This window comes from Varanus komodoensis, unplaced genomic scaffold (assembly GCF_004798865.1).
Source record: "Varanus komodoensis strain SLA01 unplaced genomic scaffold, ASM479886v1 scaffold13_1, whole genome shotgun sequence".
In the NCBI taxonomy this organism is placed as follows: Eukaryota; Metazoa; Chordata; class Lepidosauria; order Squamata; family Varanidae; genus Varanus; species Varanus komodoensis.
This window is the reverse complement of record NW_025335408.1, coordinates 3,993,723-4,013,290: the sequence shown is the minus strand read 5'-3', so window position 1 is coordinate 4,013,290 and position 19,568 is coordinate 3,993,723. Positions and strand designations below refer to the sequence as shown.

The following is a 19,568-nucleotide window of genomic DNA, read 5'->3' as shown; positions in this document are numbered from 1 at the left end:
ATCATGGGTACATAATAAGCAGATATTATTAATGTGAAATGTGGAAGAAGAAATGCATGAGGAGGTAGTGAGGCGCTGCCAGGCACAACAGGTCTTGAACCCTGATTTTGTTTAGCAGAAAACTGGTGGACGCATGTGGCAGGGTGCATGTAAACATCACCATTTCTATGCAGCATGCTATCAAAGATAAGCGGTTTTTGATACCCTGCATACAGAAGCTGTAATGTGCAAGCCAGCTTCAACCACCTTGCTTAGTAGACGTCACCTGCCACTACCGTGCTAGATTTCCTTTTCTTCACTCTATTCCTCCTGATTTCCAAAAGCCAGTCATTGCTATCTGCCATACATGACCCTAGAACCCTTTCTTCTTGGTTCTGCTGTTCTTGACTTGCTTCTCACCTTCTGACTATGGGCACAATTATACTCTAGAGCAGGGGTCTCAAACTCAACTTACCTGGGGGCCGCTGGAAGTAGAGTCTGGGTGAGGCTGGGCCGCATCAAGTATTCCACCACCGCGGTGGTGGTGGGCCGCTCATCCGGAGGCCGGCCCGGGCGCCACCGGCGCTTTGAAGGCCGCAGGGCCCCTCCCCCGTGCCCTGCCCATCCCGGCAATTGGCCCGCGGGCCGCGAGTTTGAGACCCCTACTCTAGATGCAAGGCTGATCCAGGGCACATTTACTTACAAGAAATCTCTATGCCATTCACCTGGATTTACTTCCAAGTGAGCATGCCCAGGATTGCAGCCTGAATTTGGTTTAATGATCTGTCCTTCGTGCCAGGGGATCTCATGCACTGTAGTTTTGTGAGGGGCTAGGAATCTCCCAATGCAGAGTTCTCAATATCTTCATCAAACTACAGTTCCCACCGTTCTTTGGAGAAGCCACTGCAGTGAATTTGCTATAAAACTGATGTGAAATTGTAGTTTAGACAGGCCCTCAGTCTTTGCTGACTGGCTCATCTGGAACAACCTCTTACTGTGCGTTTACTGCTGAGACTAGATATATGATTCTATAGACACTTAAGTCAGCTCAACCCAACAATCATTTACACTATCCTCTTTGAAAAACAGATGACAAACCCACAGCATTATACACTGAAATGTTTTTTCACTTCCCTTATTACCATTAAAGAATAGGTTATTGTCATAACATATTCATTTGTCTGAAAAGGATAACTGCAAACAAAACCAAATCTATTTGCGCATGTATGAGAAACATACACATTAGACGCAGAAGAAAGAGAAAGCTCTTCATGCTCAAGTTTACTTACCATTGGTTCCTTCCTGATTCACTTACTAGAATTATTCAAGCCAGAAGGAACATGAGGGAAGAATGATTACTGAAACTTTCTGCACACCATTAATTTTTGCCAGAATAAATGTGTTATGTTTTATTTTAGCGAAAGATGAAGTATATAAGCTAATTCAGTGTTCATTTAAGATACCATTAGTCTGAGGGTCACCTGAAGTCAATGGTCTGTCTGTCCTTACTCCATCAGTTTCCCCCCTTAGGATTTAACTGCCTTCTCTGCAGCAACTTGTTTCCTATACAAATACAAGGTGTCATGAGACAAGTTTGCTCTTGAATGTGGCCGCAAGCTACTTCTGCTATTCAGTCTCTCTGAATGTTCTGGAATATTCTGCCATCTTGGGCTCAACTGTTGTTGAGACATTTCCCATGAAGGACATGGTGGGGAAGTAAAACTCAATGGTTTGGAAAGGTAAGTCTCCTGTAGACCTTCCTCTGGCAGGCACCGGTTTGAAAGCACTTCTTTTTCCTTGGAGTTCCGCCACTTCATCCTTCGATTTTGAAACCAGATTTTAACCTGTTAAGGCATTAATGAGACATTATCGTTGTTAGTTTCTTGAAATAATGCTGCCTAAAATGCACCTCTTAAGTAATCTTAAATTATCCATTCCCCTCTCTTAACATGACCAAACCTTTTCCAATGCTGTGTCCTCCAAATACACCACAAGTGTATTTAGCATTTTTGACCATTGGTCATTCTGGTTGGGACTGATGGGTGTTGAAGTCCAAAAAATCTGGAGGACAGCAGGTTGAGAAAGGATAGCCTAGGCAAAAGTGTATTGCTATAAGTTTGCGAACATTCATGCCAATGTAAAAGTTTAAGGATATTCTCAAATAAGGAAACAGTAGTACAGAAAAAGACGTTTAGACAATTAGAGATTAACATTTTTGGTGAAAGTTTGAATCACCAAGAGGTGAGATTTGGAAATGAATATCATTTGGGCAGTTAGGCTCAGTCACCCCTCTTTTCAGATCATCTGTGGCCAGGATTCAGAGGAAAGTTACATTCAGCCACCCAAGAGATCAAAGTTGGTATGTAGAACAAACATGACCTCAGTCTGTGTTACATGATAATTCATGATAAGACTCTCAGTGGTTGAATGTTGCTTCCTTTTCTGAAATTTGATGTCCTGGCCACACAACTGTTAATGAGAACTTTGGTATCCATGCAAAAGGGGCCATTATTTGTTAGAAGAAGCTGCATACTGGCATGTTGCCATCCAACTCAACTTGCCAACAATGAGTTAGGGCTGAACATTTCTGATGACTTACGGAAAGCCACTGTGTGCAACTCAGATGTATGAATGATCCTCTTTCAATGGTCTTTTGTGGCAAGTAAACCTCCCACAAAATGCATTGTCCTCTTTTTCTCCCACAGTTTAGCTAACCATGCTCCCAGATCTTGAAGAATTACCAGAAATTAAGTTCTTCAAAATGAGGTTGCCAAGACTGATGTGCCCGATTCTACTTTTGCCCCATATACTTGCAAATCAATTTCTACTCCTCATCCTTCAAGAAAAGTCTACCAGATCTTTCTATACCTGTGACTCCTTCAGACCCAGATTAAGGGCCAGTTTCTTTCTGTCTGTTTTGCTGATATATTTCTGTTTCTGAAACATTTTCTCCAATGCTTTTCTCTGATCTTCAGAAAAGACAGCTCTTCTTAAAATGCCTCTTCGGGATCTGGAATCCTGGGTTAAAAGAGGCAGAACATTTTCCTGTCCTGGAACAAGACAAATACATAACATTCCACAACAATGTTGTTATTTATGCAATTAAACAGCTTTAAACAAAATCAGAAATCAAATTTATAAGTCCGCAGGCCCAATAATTGGTTTTAAATGGTTCGTCCTTTATTATGAATTATGCTTTGCAAATGCCAGTGCTTCACAAGAACTACTGTGATCTCTTGGAGCCCTTGTGGACTTTAGAGTCCGTCTGTTGTTCAGTAGCAGTTTGTGCACCTGTCTTTAAGTACAACACACTTTCACATCTGAACTGAGCTTAGAGATTTACAACATAATCCTATACACACTTTCTCAGAAGCTGAATCCAAGTAAGTGTGCATAGGACTGCAGCATTGTGAGGCCAACATGCTGACTCATGTGGTGGAAGAGTGGCAGCCTTCCTACCACTTCAAGCGGAAAGGATCTGGGGGCCCTCCATACCTTCTGGACTACAGTTGCTATACTCCCCATTGGCCATGATGACGGAGACTTCTCAGGGTGGTAGCCAAAAACATCTGGAGGAGACCAGATTACTTGTACCTAATCTAAACAAAGGAGTGATACATACATCCAGAGATGCACACCTCTGATTATTCAGTTTGCACACTCTCCCCTTCTGCCCATTTTTGTGGGTGGGGTGGGCAAGAATCATCCCATTAGATCACTTCTGAATGCTGATACAAGCCTTTGCATGGAGAACTGAGGTCCTGTTTAGCTGAGGAACATCCACATGAGCCTGGTAAAAGCATCCAAATCAGATCACAGTTTTCTTTGTGCACATCAGGTGATTTCTATAATCTCAGAACAGTTCAAAATGCTCCAGCAAAAGGGACCATCTTATGTGCTGGAACAGGGAAGTTCTAAGTGGTTACGGAAGATCTCAACCAATGGGGGCTGCAAAAATTGCAATGTAAACAGAAGCCTTACATTCTGACAAAGAATCTAATAGCAATACCGAGAAGGACCAAAGTTTTCATCTGAATGTTCCTTCAGAGCAATAAGCTTCCCCGCCAAACACAATGGTCATGTCAGGACCAATGAACTACAGCAAGTTTGCAGCCCTGTCCAGTTGAACTCCACACTTGAAGGGTGTAATGCGGTGTGTTGACACAAACGCTAATATGGTACCAAATACGTTCTGAAAAAAGCCTTTCCTTCGTATTCTAGTATATGGTGATAAATGTCTCCTTAATCTGTGGAACAATCTTCATTTGCCTTTGTGGCCCAGACCACCTTGAAGGAGCGAGCGAAGGCTTTCGTCACGGTTTCCATTTTTCCATTGCGATTCAATACGCTCTAGTTAAATGGACAATTAATAGGTCACTTCCAAAATAGTAGTGTATCAGTCCTGGTTCATAAACAATTGCCGCAGTTGATAATGGGCCCAGTGCATTCAGGGAGTCCCTGTATGAGCTCAGCTCAACTCACTAAATCCCTTTTCAGGTAGACAGGGTTATATGGGAAGATGAGCTAGAATGAGTCTATAAAAGTCAGCTTCATTCACTGCTTTATTTTTCAGTCAAGTGCTTTAAATGGTGTCCAAAAAATTCTTGTGGAATGTGAGACAGGAGAAAAGATCAGCGCACAGAGCACCCCTTTATGGCTACACAAAAGGGCAACTGACCCTTGGCCAGGCCTTTTCAGCTGGAGATGGTTTCTAAAGTTCATCGGCACAGTGAAAAATTGTGGTGAGGTCGCGTGTGGATGAGTAAAGTGAAAGTGGCGATTGGTCATGGCGCTGTTGCCCATTGTGAGGTGGCCGGGCCCATGTGAAACGCTCTGTGGGAAAGTGTCAGCTTCCTAAAGAGGTGCTCCGAAACTCGCAGCTCATTAAACTGCCAGCATTTGCTGCCTCACTTGTCAAGAATCATTCAGCTTAGCAACTGGTCTTCTGAAACATTCGCAAACTAACCTACTCCCACCCACCCCCACCACAAAGGACACTACCGCCAAGAATTCTGCTCTGGGGTAAGTTGACATTCTTGCACTCATACATCCGAGCATGTATTTCGGTCCCACTCCTTTCATTTATATCTTTATTAGAGCATTTCAGCATTCATCTGTTACCATGATTCTGCTTCCTCAGAACCAGAAATGGTTTTCTGACTCGTGGAGGGCAGCATTTTGGTTTCTGACCCTCAAAAGATGCCTTGGGAATACAATTCTTTCAGAAGGCTTGTCAGGTCCCTTCTTCACAGGTTTCCAGAAAGACCCACCTGATTTTGCTGTGAATTCCCATAATCTGTGGACTGCAAGATTTATTGGTATAATCTGATTTATAGTGTTCAATATTCTAAATTGTAGATTCAATTTGCCTACTTGTGTACTTTCGGTTTTTTTAATCCTATACGTCACTTTGAGAATAGTTTACCTTAATAGCAGCCCACAAGTAATTTAAAACAATAGGCACTTCTTCCCTTCAGTGGGATTGATGGCCCCAGAATATGTGAAGGACTGGAATATACCTTATTTTCAAAATAAAAGTGTTTGGTTTAGGATGCCTTAACCAGGGGTAGGGAAAGTATGGACAACCAGATGCTAATTGGTAGTGGCATATCCCTTCAGTCCTAATAGCCAGCATACGTAGCTGCTGCTGAAGGATGATAAAAGCTGTAGGCCAGCATCCGGAGAGAGCCAAGTGTCGCCCCACCCCACCCCACCCCGCCAAACTCATAGCATTCTCTGACATATAGCCAATTTACATGTGTCATTCTGGGTTTTGTGAGTGTGGGTAGGTAAAATTGTCCCAATCTTAAGGTATCTCACTTGGAGAAATAAAGGACTTGAAAAATATGGCATTATCAAAATAGTTCTGCTATTAGCACATAGGTGCAGTTCCAACCTAGCAAATACAACCTCAAGTGAAAATGAGGTGACAATTCAGGAACAACAATGCATGAAGGACCAAATGAAAACCCACAAAATATTAGGCACAAAGTTTTGTGATATTTGATGCCTGACCAGATGTTAAAAGGGAAAACTTTTATACCCGAGGCATTGATTTTGCACTTGTGATTCCTTGCTCATCGTTGACTACAGATTCTTTAGATGTCATTGTGACCTTTTGCTTCCCTTTTTCAAGAGCACATGTGTTGCTATTTAGAGTGGGGAAAATGGGGTATTATTTTTGAAGGGGAAAGAACTGCTTGTAATCTTTAGCTATAGCAGAGCGCCATCTAGAGATTATGTAGCAGGAAAGGAAAGGCTCTTCCTATAGCACCTATATTTCAATCCTTGGATACAACCTGAAGAAGATACAACAACCAACTACTCTGCGTAGAAAAGTCCCCCTTGTGTATACTGCTGAATTCATACAGCTTTGAGTTTGGGGGCATTTTAGCTCCCAGTATGGAGCTACATCTGAGACCTTCCTCTATCTGTGGTTTTCACTTGTCACTACTTTGCTCTTGGTGTTGAGACAGGGATGTATCGATCAACCTATTTCTGGCATTTTGCTTTAGCATAGATTTTCTCAAACTGTTGCCTTCCAGGTATCTTGGAACTCAGCTTCCATTAGTTTAAGACAGCATGGCCAATTATCAGGAATGCTGGGTATTGTAGTCCAGGACTTTTGGAGGACACCAGATTGGAAGAGGCTGCTTTAGCATGTATGCATTCATCAATCTACTCTCATTTCTGTAATAACCTACAAAACATTTTAAAGAAAAAACCAGTACGCCCTCATATACATGCATTTCAACACATATACCTGGATGCATATTTCATGAAATTTGCATTTCCATTTTTCCCTTGAAATATCCATTTTAATATATTTTTGTATGGCTACTGGGCCAAAAACTACACAGCAGCATTTGGAGAAGTGCAAAAAGCTGAACCAGAAGCACAGTGGGAGCCACATATTAGTCCAGGAGATACAGATTAATTCACATCATGATTCACAGCAGATAAATGCTTCAAGCATCCCTGGTTAAGGTTCAGACAAAACCTCAGAAGAAAAATGGCTTAGGAGAAGGTTCCACAGGAAAGCAGTGCTTTGGAAGCACCTTCTTTTCACATGCATTACATTTTAAATGCCTTCCATCTCATCTTCTATTCCCTACTGCTCCCCCAATAACATCATTTTAAATGGCATCTAAAGTGTCCATTTTGACCCCCCTTTTACCCTTTGAGAGATCCATAGCTAATATGGAGCACTGAAGGGCTCTTAGCTCACATTTTAGCTTGCTCACATTTTTTAAATACTTCTGGCACCATGAAAGGGAGGTGCTACTGGGGGCCACAAATGTCCAGATGCCAAAAATGACCAAAATGCCCACCCTTGCTTTATTTGATTTTAGCATTACCTATGTTGGATTGTGCTGTTCCAACATCTTACAACTCATCTTAGAATGAGAATAAATGGGGAAAGTATTGGCATAGATCCTTAATAATTAACAGTAACCAGCAGACTGACAGATTTCTTACATTTGTAGTAGTGAAATGAAAGGCAGATTGTCATAATCTGGCATAAGAGAGAGTAGAGTGGTGTACTGGTGTCTTACAAGAGAAAAAATGTGGGATATAAATGCAATATCGCTGTCAACACCATTGCAAAAGGAATCCCACCTCTCCCCATTTCAAAGCTCTCAAATGATGGAAAATAGTGCTAAGGCACCAAACTGCATCTACAGAAATTCAAGGGCTACTTGTGTATTCCAAACCTATACATGACTACGCAGAAGAAAACTCCAGTGGGCTTGGTGGAATTCATTCCTAGGTGAGTATGCAGAGGGTGGTAACCTAAACTCATGGCAATGATGTAGAAGTAGAAATTCAAAGAGCTGGGGATCCTTCATTAAATCCACAAAAATGGAATAGCTGTGCAAAGTCTGGAATGGATTGAATTAGCTGAATTAATTTCTGATTTTCAGAAAATGTGTATTCATGGATATAACATGCTACTTTTGCTTTCTGAAATTTTGTATATAGGGTTGTGTACTTTCATGCATGGCAAAATTAAAAACAAAGAAACAAAAGTCATAATACAACCACTGTCAAACATATAACAGCCAATTTCTTTTAACTGGGAGATGTATGCATATGTCTTATTCTTCCTTTGAAATCAATGGGATGCAAAAAAAAAAAAAAAATGGTTCTAGGGGTTTCCAAAATTGAAAATACAGAATGAGCTGTCCCTTTTCAAAAAACAAAATCCTGGTTCTCTCCCTTCTGTCTGCAAATCCTAAGGAATATTAATATGTACAGGACTATTTAAAAGACTAGTGTTTTGTTTTGTTTCCCATTCGCAAATGAGCATTGATTCAGGCCCTGAAAACAAATGATAGACCTTTTTTCCAGTCATCCAAAAGCCAAAAGCCTTCCTTGCTTGGCCCTTTCGCTCAATGGCATTTAGAATCTACCACAATTACTCAGTGTACTGAAGTCTGATAAATCTTTGGAAAGCGCCTGAATGGAGCTGCTGTGATTTTTACAGAGGCATTAGCTCCTTGCCATTGCATCACCAATTAGCTTTTTTTCCCAGAGCACATTAAATCCTGCTGCTTTGGTTTACAGGATAACTCAAGCATTACTGATGAAGCATAAAAACTTACTTGGAAAAGCAGTGGGGGATGCAGGGTGTTGACAGGACCCACCACAGCATGCCGAATAGACCGGCGGAGCTCTCAGGAAAAAGTGCTTCGGAAGGGCTGCAAACACAGAGTGGAGTCCATTGAATGCTGCTGATATTCATCCTGCCATCTCATAATGTTACCGTGACTGTATCGTACCTTATTTCATATTAGCGTGTTATTTTCTGCCTAAATAGCCACACCGGAAAACGATAAGCGAGCATCCCTCTCATACTTGCTGAGAATTGTTACCCAATAACTGGTTTCAACACCAGTTTGAGCTCATCCCGGCTATTATGTTGCCTAGATTGAGTCCAATGATCACTGACACTTCTTTAAAATAGGTTCTAGAAGATAGGACTACATTAGCCGTAATATGAAATAGGAATTTGATGGTTTTGCTACAGAAGAGACAGACGACACTCTACTGAAGCCCTTGTTCTTGGATTAAAGGCTGTTTAGATTTTTGGGAATCTTGATCAGGTACTTCATTTGGTTACTGTAATATACAGTGGGTGTAATATGCAGCAGGTATATTTTAAATCCAATAATTTAGAGAAAAGTTGCTGATGCATCCATCCCATATATCGATATCTAAAATAACAAGGACTCATTATCAAGATGAAGCCAGAGGCTGCTCACATTTGTGTGCAGTGTCTGGCCATGTGGCTCAAGAGGTATTCTCCTTGGCACTATTATCCTTACTTGGAAAACTACTCTATCTGCAGTGATATGTTGCATGCAAATAGCTTGCTGCAGACAGATTTAAGTGAACTCCGCTCAGCTGTTTCCTGGGTACCAGGCCAGAAATCTTCAATTCATCTCACTTCCTGAAAAAGCACACTTAGGCTCAACAGAATTAACACTTGTGATTACAAGCACACAGCAGCATTTTCATGATATTTCTGCATATTATTGCCCCCACTGTATTGATTTACCACTTTTCAAAAGCAGTTTGAAAAGTAGTATGGGAAAGCTAACTGATCAAACATTTCCCACCAGCATCTTCTCAGAATGCTGGCTGCATTCATCCTCTGTCATATGTTTAGAAGCCCCTTAAGAAGCATACTGATATCAACACAATCAAGATCAAAGAATTAGGTGTTGTATATTGATGGCCATCTAGGAGACAAAATATAATTAGAATTTAAGATGTAGATTGTGAAATAGAACGTGGACTGAAAGCTGGAATATTTTTGTTATGTTTTGGAATAACCACACGCAGAAGAAAGTGCAACTCTATGATACATTAGGAACTTTCTAAAGAGGAAATATTGAGTAAAGTGGCAGATAGTTTTAGTTCAACAGTCCATTCTGATTTGCTTAAAACCACAACAGGAGAAGAGGAGGAGGAGCCCATAAAAAGGGTCAACTCAGCTAATCACCATCACTAATACATATGATTATATATAATTCCATCTAATTTTAAAAGCAGCCACAGTGCATTAAAAAAGTGATAAGTCCAATACTTGTTCTGATTAGCCAACAGTATTTTAATTAATATTCAGTGGTTTAAATAATAATAAATAGGATTGTATAAATGTAAGTTTCCAGGAAATCTTAAATGAAATTGTGTTATTTATAACAGGGCTAGCAACTTGATATCCCATCCAGATATTTTACTCTACAAGTCCCGCAGGCACAAAAACTATAAATTGGGAAAACATACACTAAATGCATACATATTTTTATCCAGGAGGAAAAACAGAACTGGGATGCTTTGAGTTTCACTGTGGAAAAACAAGAATCATGATGAGGAGAGTATGGCCAGTGATCCAGGCTTATGGGAGTTACCCAAAACATCTGCAAGACATCTGCGTGCCCACCCATAATTTATGACGCAATAACAAATTTCTGAGAAAAACAAAAGAACTTGTTCAAGGCTGAAATGAGATAGGAGCAATAACATTTGCACGCATAACCCGAATGAGGTGGTGAGATACATAGATTTGTTAAACCAGGGCTATACAGTTATTAGCCTGTACAAGAGATCTGTAGTGCAAATGGGCACCTGTGTAGGAAATCGCTAAGGTAGGATGCAAGTTGTGACTTTCTCCTAGCATTTATTTAAGGAGGAATCTGATCCTACCCTGAACTGGAAGCAGTTTGTGGCCTTCTTGCAGCCCATCTGGTCACACCATGGGGTGCTGAGCAAGATCTTCTTGTATCACCACTCCGCATGACCCAGAACTCCAGGTGCCAGCAAGATTCCAAAGGGCTTCCTTTCACTGTCCTTCACCAACAAGAGCAATGTGGTATAGTGGTTACAGTTTTCAACTGGGACTTGGGAGATCCAGATTCCAGCCTCTACTCATCTATGAATCTCACTGGGTGTCTTTGGGCCGGTCATCAATTCTTATCCTCCCCTATTCAATATGGTTGTTATGAGTAAAAATAGAAAGGAACACCATGGACTCCATAAGGAAGGGATAATTGAAATAAATATATAAATAAACATGTCTTGGAAATCTCTTTTCACCAATGCCCAAAGAACCTGGGTTAATGCAGAGTTTAAAACTACAATAAACAGCCAAATCACTAGAATAATAATGCACTGGGTAACTTGCTTGTAACCTAATTTCATGCATTGTCCTTAAGATGAGACCAATCTGCTAAACTACATGATTTCACCTGAGATAAAGCTTTCCTTCTCACAGGTATGGAGAAGAATAGCTTCTCCCGCAAACCATCCTACAATAGCCTTCTTTCGCCCAGCACTCTGGCGGGCATCCAAAATGTTCCACTTCACCTTTTAAGTGGCTGACTACCCACTCGCCCTGGCAAGTGAGTGGGCAGTGCCCAGATGCTCCCAAGTGGGTCAGCAAAGAAGCAAGTGGTTTTTCTATCCCTGTCTCTGCTAACCACACAGGGATACAACGTGCTCTGCATGGTCCACTCAACAGCTTTCTCCTCCTCCAAGACAAAGCATTCCAATTGCTCCACCAAAGGATTCAGTGAAAATATAGCTGGGCTCTCTAAGGATCAAACCACACATTATACTGATTGTGTAGCATGCAGATAAGCCTCTCTTTATCCCAGAATAAATCTGCATGGCCAAATTTGGATTTGACTACTGCACACCAGGAATCAAAGGATTCAACCTTCCACCCCAAACACAGACAAACTTTTACTTCCACTTACATGTGGGGGTTAAAAACAAAACAAAATGTTTGTATTGCTTTCAGCAGAAGTTCTGAGAATTAAATGGCTCCCTTCCCAGTGCACAATGATCCCTTCTCTCTTCTCAGTGCCCAGTGATCCCAATCCAAATTTGGGCCACACACATTTATTGTAAACTAAGTAGAAAGAGACAGTTCCATGTGTAATTAGGATAATAAGCCTCACTTTAAATGAAAAAGTTAGGTCCAGAAATAAAACTATGAAAAAGCAATTATTTTCTAAGTCTCCCAGACATACACAGTTTAAGAACTCTCTTCTGGTGTATCTCATAGGTCTCAAAGTTTGAAGTGAGTCTTTGCAGGAGAACATGAACTGTTGCATGAAGTAAATGTGCTGGAACTTTCTCAGTATGTGTCTTGATTAAGGATGATGGGAGTTGTCATCCACCACCACTGGAGAGTCCTAGGTTTGGAAAGGCTGCAGTAGGGAAGGTACACCCACCCATCAACAGCCTATAATATTGATTTCAGCAATATTCACCTGAGCTGTTGTAAACATGATACTGAAATCCATATGTCACCTGAACTGGAGCTTATGCAGGTCCAGATGTCACATGGGATTAAACTAATTTAAATTTTTTGCTGATCTGTCATGCCAGCTGCTACTTTTGATTAATAACTATCCATGAAAAGCAGAAGTCATCATTCTTTATTATATGTCTATTTCTTCTATAGGGTTCCCCGGCAGTCTTCCATGCATGCAGGTGGTACCCAGTCCCAGACATAAGTAACTTCAGCAATGCAACTGTATCATGAGCACGCCTAGGCCATTATAGACCTCCAGAGAAAAAAGTGATACAAACGGAAGCGCCTGGGAAACTGATTATAATGTGAATTGTTCCTCAACTAGACAATATTCATTATTCTTCAAGAATATGATCCATTAAGAATTTCTCCCCCTGAGCCCAGGAAAGGGCTTGAAGCAGATGACAATTCCCAGTGGATTGTATCCAAGACAGATATAACTGGAGTTAGGGTTTCAGCTTCACTGCATGAGAGCCACCAACATGCATAAACCAGAATGACATCAGATGAAGGTAAGTTTTTCACCCTATATTTGCTGACTTGAAGAGATGTTTTTTTCTTCTGCATTCTTGACATACTAATGAATGGGTACCTATCGGGCTGGATAGGTACCTATTCGGGAGGACGCAGACAATTGATCTTTTTTAAACTAAGGGAAGGGCTGTGAGCCATTTTAGCTAGCTGTTGCTTATAAGCTCTGACCTGTTCTGAATGTCCTCCAGCAGATGTTATGGTGGTGCCAATAGACAGACTTGGAGAGAAAAGCCCAGGACTTCAGTCAGTAGAATGAACAGGTGGGCCACTGAATGCAGCAGGGCAGCTTAACCCATTTTGACATTAGGAAAAATAGATTGTCATCCAAAGAGCTAATTGACCCCATAAGATCATTGAGTCCAGAGTGCCCAACTACACTACTGTCCAGTTAAAGCAAAGTATTTGCTCCCTAATCATTCTTTGGGTTTTTTTTCCAGAGCAGTGTAGTAGAATCAGGGCTCACAAAGCAACATGACCCACCGATTCACACGGATGAACACAGTACACGCCACCCTATTCAGACTTCTATATTCCCTCTGAGCTTAGCTGCAATGCACAGCTTAGCTTAGCTGTGGAGGAACCAATAATATATTCAAACCGATAATATATTCTTATGATGTCTATATTTTTACAGTACCCTTGGGAATGTGGCTTGGGACTGTAATGAGGAGCCCCTTCACCTCAAAATTTATCACTGCGCTGTTGCTTCAAAGCAAATGCCACTGATCTTAGTGAAGTTTGCTTTTAAGGAAGCTTATGCAGGGCTGCAGCAGATATTGAAACTTCCGACGTTTCAAAGGACTCTTTCAGTGTGGTCTAGGTTTTGTTTTTATCCAACAAGTTTTACTAAGGCCACACTGAAATTGCTTTAGAGAGATGTCTCCATTCGTGGGGGTGCACCGTAGCTTAGTACGAGAACACAAACAATAGAGTGGATCTAGAGGAGGTTAACAGAATGTGGGATACAAATGAAATCAATTAAATTAATTATTCATGACTTGGGACTTATTGATATCAGTAAGCACTATATCCTGCTAATTTAGTCTTGGATCAAATCCAGTATTTGATTTTTTTAAATAAACCACCTGCCCCTTCCAATTAAATGGGAGACCTATTTAGTAAATGAAAGGGTCTTTAATTGATCACTCTAAGCAATGAACTAATTAAATGCTGCTTACCAGAAGTATTCTTAGAAGTTACATTATAATAATGTCAACATTAAAACACAGAGGGCTGGATTCAGCTTATCTGCTACTCTTGAGAGCTTTCCTTGAGCAGAGATCTGCTAAGGATGCGTCCACCAGTGGAGAACAAGGAGTAATTCTGAAGATGCCCTCCGCTCCTTCTGCACCCCCCAGAGCCATGATCTTAACTGCTGTTCCAAAATGTTTCTGGAGAACAAACATGCATAGGGAATACAAGGAGGAATCAAAGAAAATTATAGGGGCTCCAATCCACAGTGGACTCCTGTACTGGCTCAGAAGCATTCCATAGTTGAAATGAACCCTTTTATCCCTAGGAGTCATTTTCTGTAAGAACAAACAGAATGCATACATATAATAAATGTTTCTTACATTTTTATATTGTAGGAGTAACTAAGCATAATCTGGTGCATGCATATTTCTGCATAAGTATGCATAAGTTACTGTTTCAGGTTACTGAAGAACACTAAGTAAGGGCAAAATCCCAGGCACGTTTATGCAGAAACATGCATCAGGAATTGTAGACAAATGTTTTAAACTGTAAACATTTAAAAGCATTTAAATGTACATAGGATTGCGCCTTGAACTTGTTACCACTTATCACTTTGCCACAGAGTAAAAGTGCTTAGAATCAGCTAGCCAAATACAGAGCAAAACCTCATCAGGGTGAATTTGAATGGCAAAATTCAATCACATTTTGTTTTTCAAAAAGAATGCATAACACAAACAGAGACAGTATGGATCATTACACTGTAATATATTTGATGAATTCAGCTAAATTAGCTTTAAAAAACTGAAATACATATTTTACTGCAGATGGTCCTATTTAAATAATTTTTTCATGGAGTTCTTTTAACAGATGTGGATGATATGAGAGTACTAAACAGGTCAGAATTATTTAATCCATGAAACACGGTGGTATACAAGATATTTCATCTAATCAAAGAGCATACTCCTGATAATTCCAGCACACTCCTGAAGCAATTTCAATAACCCTACAAAAAGCAGCAGAACAGTAACAATCCCATGGGATAAGCTGCAGATTGCAGATTGTAAAGTGCTTTTAAAAAAGCAGGGCCATTTGTAGATTTAAAATTGCTATTAAGGGTACAATATGATGCATGTTTAGACAGAAAAAAAGATTTCACAGCTCTCCACATTCTCCAACCACCATGGATTTTTTTGTCTTTGTTTTTCCAAGCTGTCTGAGGAAATGCTGGCAGCTGTAGGGCTTTCTTCTGTCTGAATATGCATAGGATTTTGCCCTTAGTGTATTTTCAGTCTCATCCAGTGAACTGCTGGCTGCTACAGAGCATCAGGGGCCAACCACTACAGTCTGGTGGAAATATATAAAACTGCACTAAAATGAAACTCTCCCAGAGAAAGTGGGAACTCTTTACAGCTCCATACTTGATTTAACCTACAGTTGCCTTACCTTTTAGAAACAGAGATTCAGACAAATTGTTAATGCTTTATCTTCTTTAACAGCTGAAAGGCAAATCAGTGGTACAGCTTTTCCAACTGCATTGCTACCTGGCCGCATCATGTTCTCTTTTACCTGTGATACATCTCTGAAAGGGGTGTCTTATTGCAGAAGTGCCTAAACACTGTGGGGAGCAGCAACAGCTTCTGCTAGCAGATTTGAGGTGTCATGAAAGGGTAGCAAATCATTATTGAACTGATCATTGTTGCATTTATTTATTTATTTATTACTCCATGGAGAGGCACTTGTAAGTTTTTATGGCTCAACATACCAAAATAATCTGGTCAGCCCTGGGTGGCAGGAAAGGAAGATGCCATTTGCTGTTTACCTCAGGAAGCAAAAATATTTTAGGACATCCCTGTAAGCCTATCATAAATGCATTTACGTGAAAGAAGGTGCCACTGTATGTGAAATTAATTCTAAGAACTTTGGGCCACAGACCTCTTTGTTATGACCTATAATTGTTACACTTGATTCTCTCAAAAGCTTACAAATAAATCCTAATTTAGTTCTTCCAGATAAATGCACAGTCTCATAGGCTGTAATTTAAGACTTTACTCTCAAGTGCATTTTATTCCTGTTCACCTTTCTGTCAAGTTCTGGCCTTCACAGTTCATATCTTTGCAATCGAGAGAAAGCAAGCTTTCTTCAAATTTAAATGAATACCCTTCTAATGCCATCACATGGTAGGTACTGGTCAGGATGGAAAAACAAAATATTAATAAAGTAGGAGAGAACACAGCTTTGCTGCCACAGTTTCCACTGCAAAACAAACTTCTTTGAAACTTTGCAGTAGCTTCCTGTTTGGCACAGTTGGAATTTGTGCAGCAAAAGAGACAAATCAAACTCTGCAGGTCACACCTTCAGTTTTTCAGATCATAAACTATTTGAATTTCCTGCTACAATTATGGCTTGGATAACACTTCCATAAGCTTCACTGAAAATAATATCTTTCACACAACAGTATTATACATTGTTGCTCAAACCTATCCCTAAGGAAAAGGAATAGACTGTTACCTTATTATTGTTTTAAAAATAAGCCCTTTGTTAAAGGAGTGTGCAAGCTTTTGAGTTACACAGAACCCTTCACCAGGCAGGGTAATTATAAGTAAGAGTGAAATCAGCAGAAATCATTTGCACTTTCTGTTTGAATCACTAAATTTTTAATCATCTGGCCTCTCTGAAGTAGTGCAAATTCTGCATACAATTTAAATTAATTTAATTTTAATTCATTAAGCAATCAATAAGTAATGTCTTTAATTACTAATTAATTACACTTTATTAATTAAGAAAAGGCAAGACAAAGTATATAAAGCACTTTCAAGTGCTATAAAATGTCCAGCATATCTATCAATAATAATTAAAATTCCAAAGCGTTTACATCTGTAATCAATTTAAGCCTTATAGACTGAGAGCACAGAAGGCCATCAATCAAGAAGCAACTCCAGTAATTCAACTTGTCTTGCGGCCAATCCAAGATCATTTGAATATGAAAACTGCACCAAGATGGGGGAGATTTTGGCAACAGATGACGGCTTTTCCACAGGTATGAAGGCGATTCCACAGAGGGCCTATATATCAAGAGCAAGTCTTCCAGACCTGTTGGGCTGTAACTCCCAATGTGCACTAATGTGGTTAGACTCCCCTATGACGGAAAGGGACAGGACTGGCCCGCCTTTACCACTCCTGGGCCGAGCTGATTAGGAGTCTGGATTCGTTCCAGGTCATATGCCCCCTCGTCCATGGCACATCTGACGAACCACCCTATGGCGCTTCCGAGAGGACTGGTTAAAAAGGCAAGGCCCTTCTTCTCGGCGCGCAAGTTCACGCGTGCAGCTGAGCACCTAATCTTATCACGAGCAGGGAGCGGTTTCAGTTCTGATTACCTGAGGCGGGCTCTGCCACGTGGCTAAGCAGGGGCAGGCGCAAGGAAGTCCGCCTGTGCGTAAACGGGGTTTGCGCAAAGGAAGACGAGGGAAGCCCGGAGGCCTCGCGTGGACCGTGAAAGAGATCAGACCCGGAGAAGCGTCGGGCGCACCTTGCGCTACGGCCCCGGCGCGTGGGAGCGGGAGCGGGGCCAGGCTCCTGGAGCAGGGGATGATTGGCTCACCTGTGGCTGCTGGCTGGAAAGGAGCTTCTCTGTCCGCCGGAGCCCTGCCGCTGCCGTCCGCTGCCGATGGGGGGCGGAACGCCTGGAAGGGCCAGCCGCGGCTCGGAAAGGCTCCTCCGGGCGGACTGACTTGCTCCGCCGCCGCCGCCGCCGCCGCGGGGCACAGCTTGAGCGGGATGGGAGTGGCGGGCAGGCTGTGCGCGGCTTGCGGCGGCGGGGCTCCGCCGGCCCGCAGCAAGTTCTCGATCAGGAAACTTTTGCCCAGCGTGCCAAATCCCGGCGCCGCGGGCAAGCTGAGCAGCGCCGCGGAGCTCCCGCAGTGCCAAGTCAGGGCGCTGGGGAGCATAGCCGGGGAGGGCCGACCTGGCCGGCGCGTCCGAGGAGCTGGCCCGGACTCGCATCGACGGGGGGTCGCCCGCTCCGAGGTCCTTGGCCGGGGAGGCCCCCGCAGCACCCCTCTCCGCTCCTGGCCCGCCCGGCGGGCTGCCGCCGTCGAGTGCCTCGGCGCCTCTGCGCGATCCGAGGGTCCTCGCTGGAGCCCGGCGAGGGTTTCTTACGGGCTGGAAGGTGTGTCCAGCCTCATTAATTATGTCAACTAGACTTAAGGAGTGATGGACAAGGGCGACAATACGAGGCGCGGGTGTTTGCGAGGAGCTGGGCGGGGGCGCCCTCCGCCATTGGATGGCCACCCATCGCCCTAAAAACCATTGGATCCCTCCCTGTTCCCCTGGCCGCGACTGAAGTTGGCTCCCGGGTTCCCAGTTCCTGCCGTCTCGTTCGCCCTTCCTTATTGGCACAGCCGAGAAGTGCCGTACGAGGCTTTATAACGCCTGGCTTCCCCCAGAATGTCCACCGCCCCACTCCTCCATGGCCAGGATGCAGACTCCTCCAAGGTGCCGCCGCTTGGAAGGGTTGCTTCTGGCGCCACGTGCTTAAACGCCAGCAGGCGCGGGTTTAAGAAGACGCCCATTAGGGCTGGAGCCCCGAATCTTTCCTCGAGCCCCGGATCTCTGGGAAGCCAGCTGCCGCCTCCCCCGCCACCCGCGGTTTGCTGGCCATGAGCACTTGGGTGGATAAAGGACGGAGGTACTCTTGCATCTGCTGCCCTGGATTAGCTGGCTTTTTGCCCACAGGCGCTTCACCACCTGCTCCCTTCTCCTTGAATCTTTCTGCTTGCGTTTTTTTCTGGAATCTCATCTCTTTTCTCCTGTTCACTGATCCCTTTTTTTCCAAGTAGTGGTGTCCTAGGAGACAGGTCCCTTTAAAGACACAGACTCAGACAGAGAGAGAGATTTCAGAGCATATGCAATTATTTATTTTTAAATATATAGGCCGCTGAATAACCCAACAGGGCTAAGATTTGATATATTAAAAATATGGTTTTTTTTTTCCAGTCCTGTGGGCCTGAACCCTTTATCTTCTACCACCTCTGACATTCAGGGGCATGTTTTTAAAAAATGAGGAAATGGAGAGAAGAAGATGGAGTTACACCCAAAATGAGCAGTGATCCACCCCGAATGACACATGTAACATTTTTATTCATATCAGTTCTATATTGCCCAACAGCCAAATACCTCTGTGCAGACTTCAAAAATTGTAACCCACAAATACAAGATGATAAAAGAATAAGGCAACATTCTGCATGCAACAAGGCAACAAGCTGTAAACAATTGGAAGTTTCTAAAATTAATAAATAAAATAGCTGCAAGGAGATAAAACAGCCGACATCATTACCCCGATCATGTGCCATTAAGTGCCTTGGAGCAGACCAAAAAGGCTGCAACATTGTTGCCAGGCAAACCTTTTCCAAAAGTCATGGTGCACCAGAGCCTGCAGACTCACACCCATCAGCAGGCTGCTGTTCCCCTTATCAGATGCCCCACCAGCCTGCCCCCACCAGCCCAGTGCATCCTTTGACACAAGGAACACTCA

General features: G+C 42.4%; 1 protein-coding gene across 1 annotated transcript; it reads right to left on the bottom strand.

Annotated features, from left to right (window-relative positions):
- Nucleotides 1-1,387: 1,387 nt before the first annotated feature.
- On the bottom strand, nt 1,388-17,982 carry DBX2 (developing brain homeobox 2). Its single transcript, XM_044423100.1, has 4 exons — nt 17,637-17,982; nt 8,586-8,681; nt 2,848-3,029; nt 1,388-1,823 (listed from the first exon to the last, which is right to left on the bottom strand). Exons 1-4 carry the CDS (start codon nt 17,980-17,982, stop codon nt 1,506-1,508), a joined length of 942 nt encoding a protein of 313 aa, XP_044279035.1. The 3' UTR covers nt 1,388-1,505.
- Between the last annotated feature and the right edge of the window lie 1,586 nt (nt 17,983-19,568).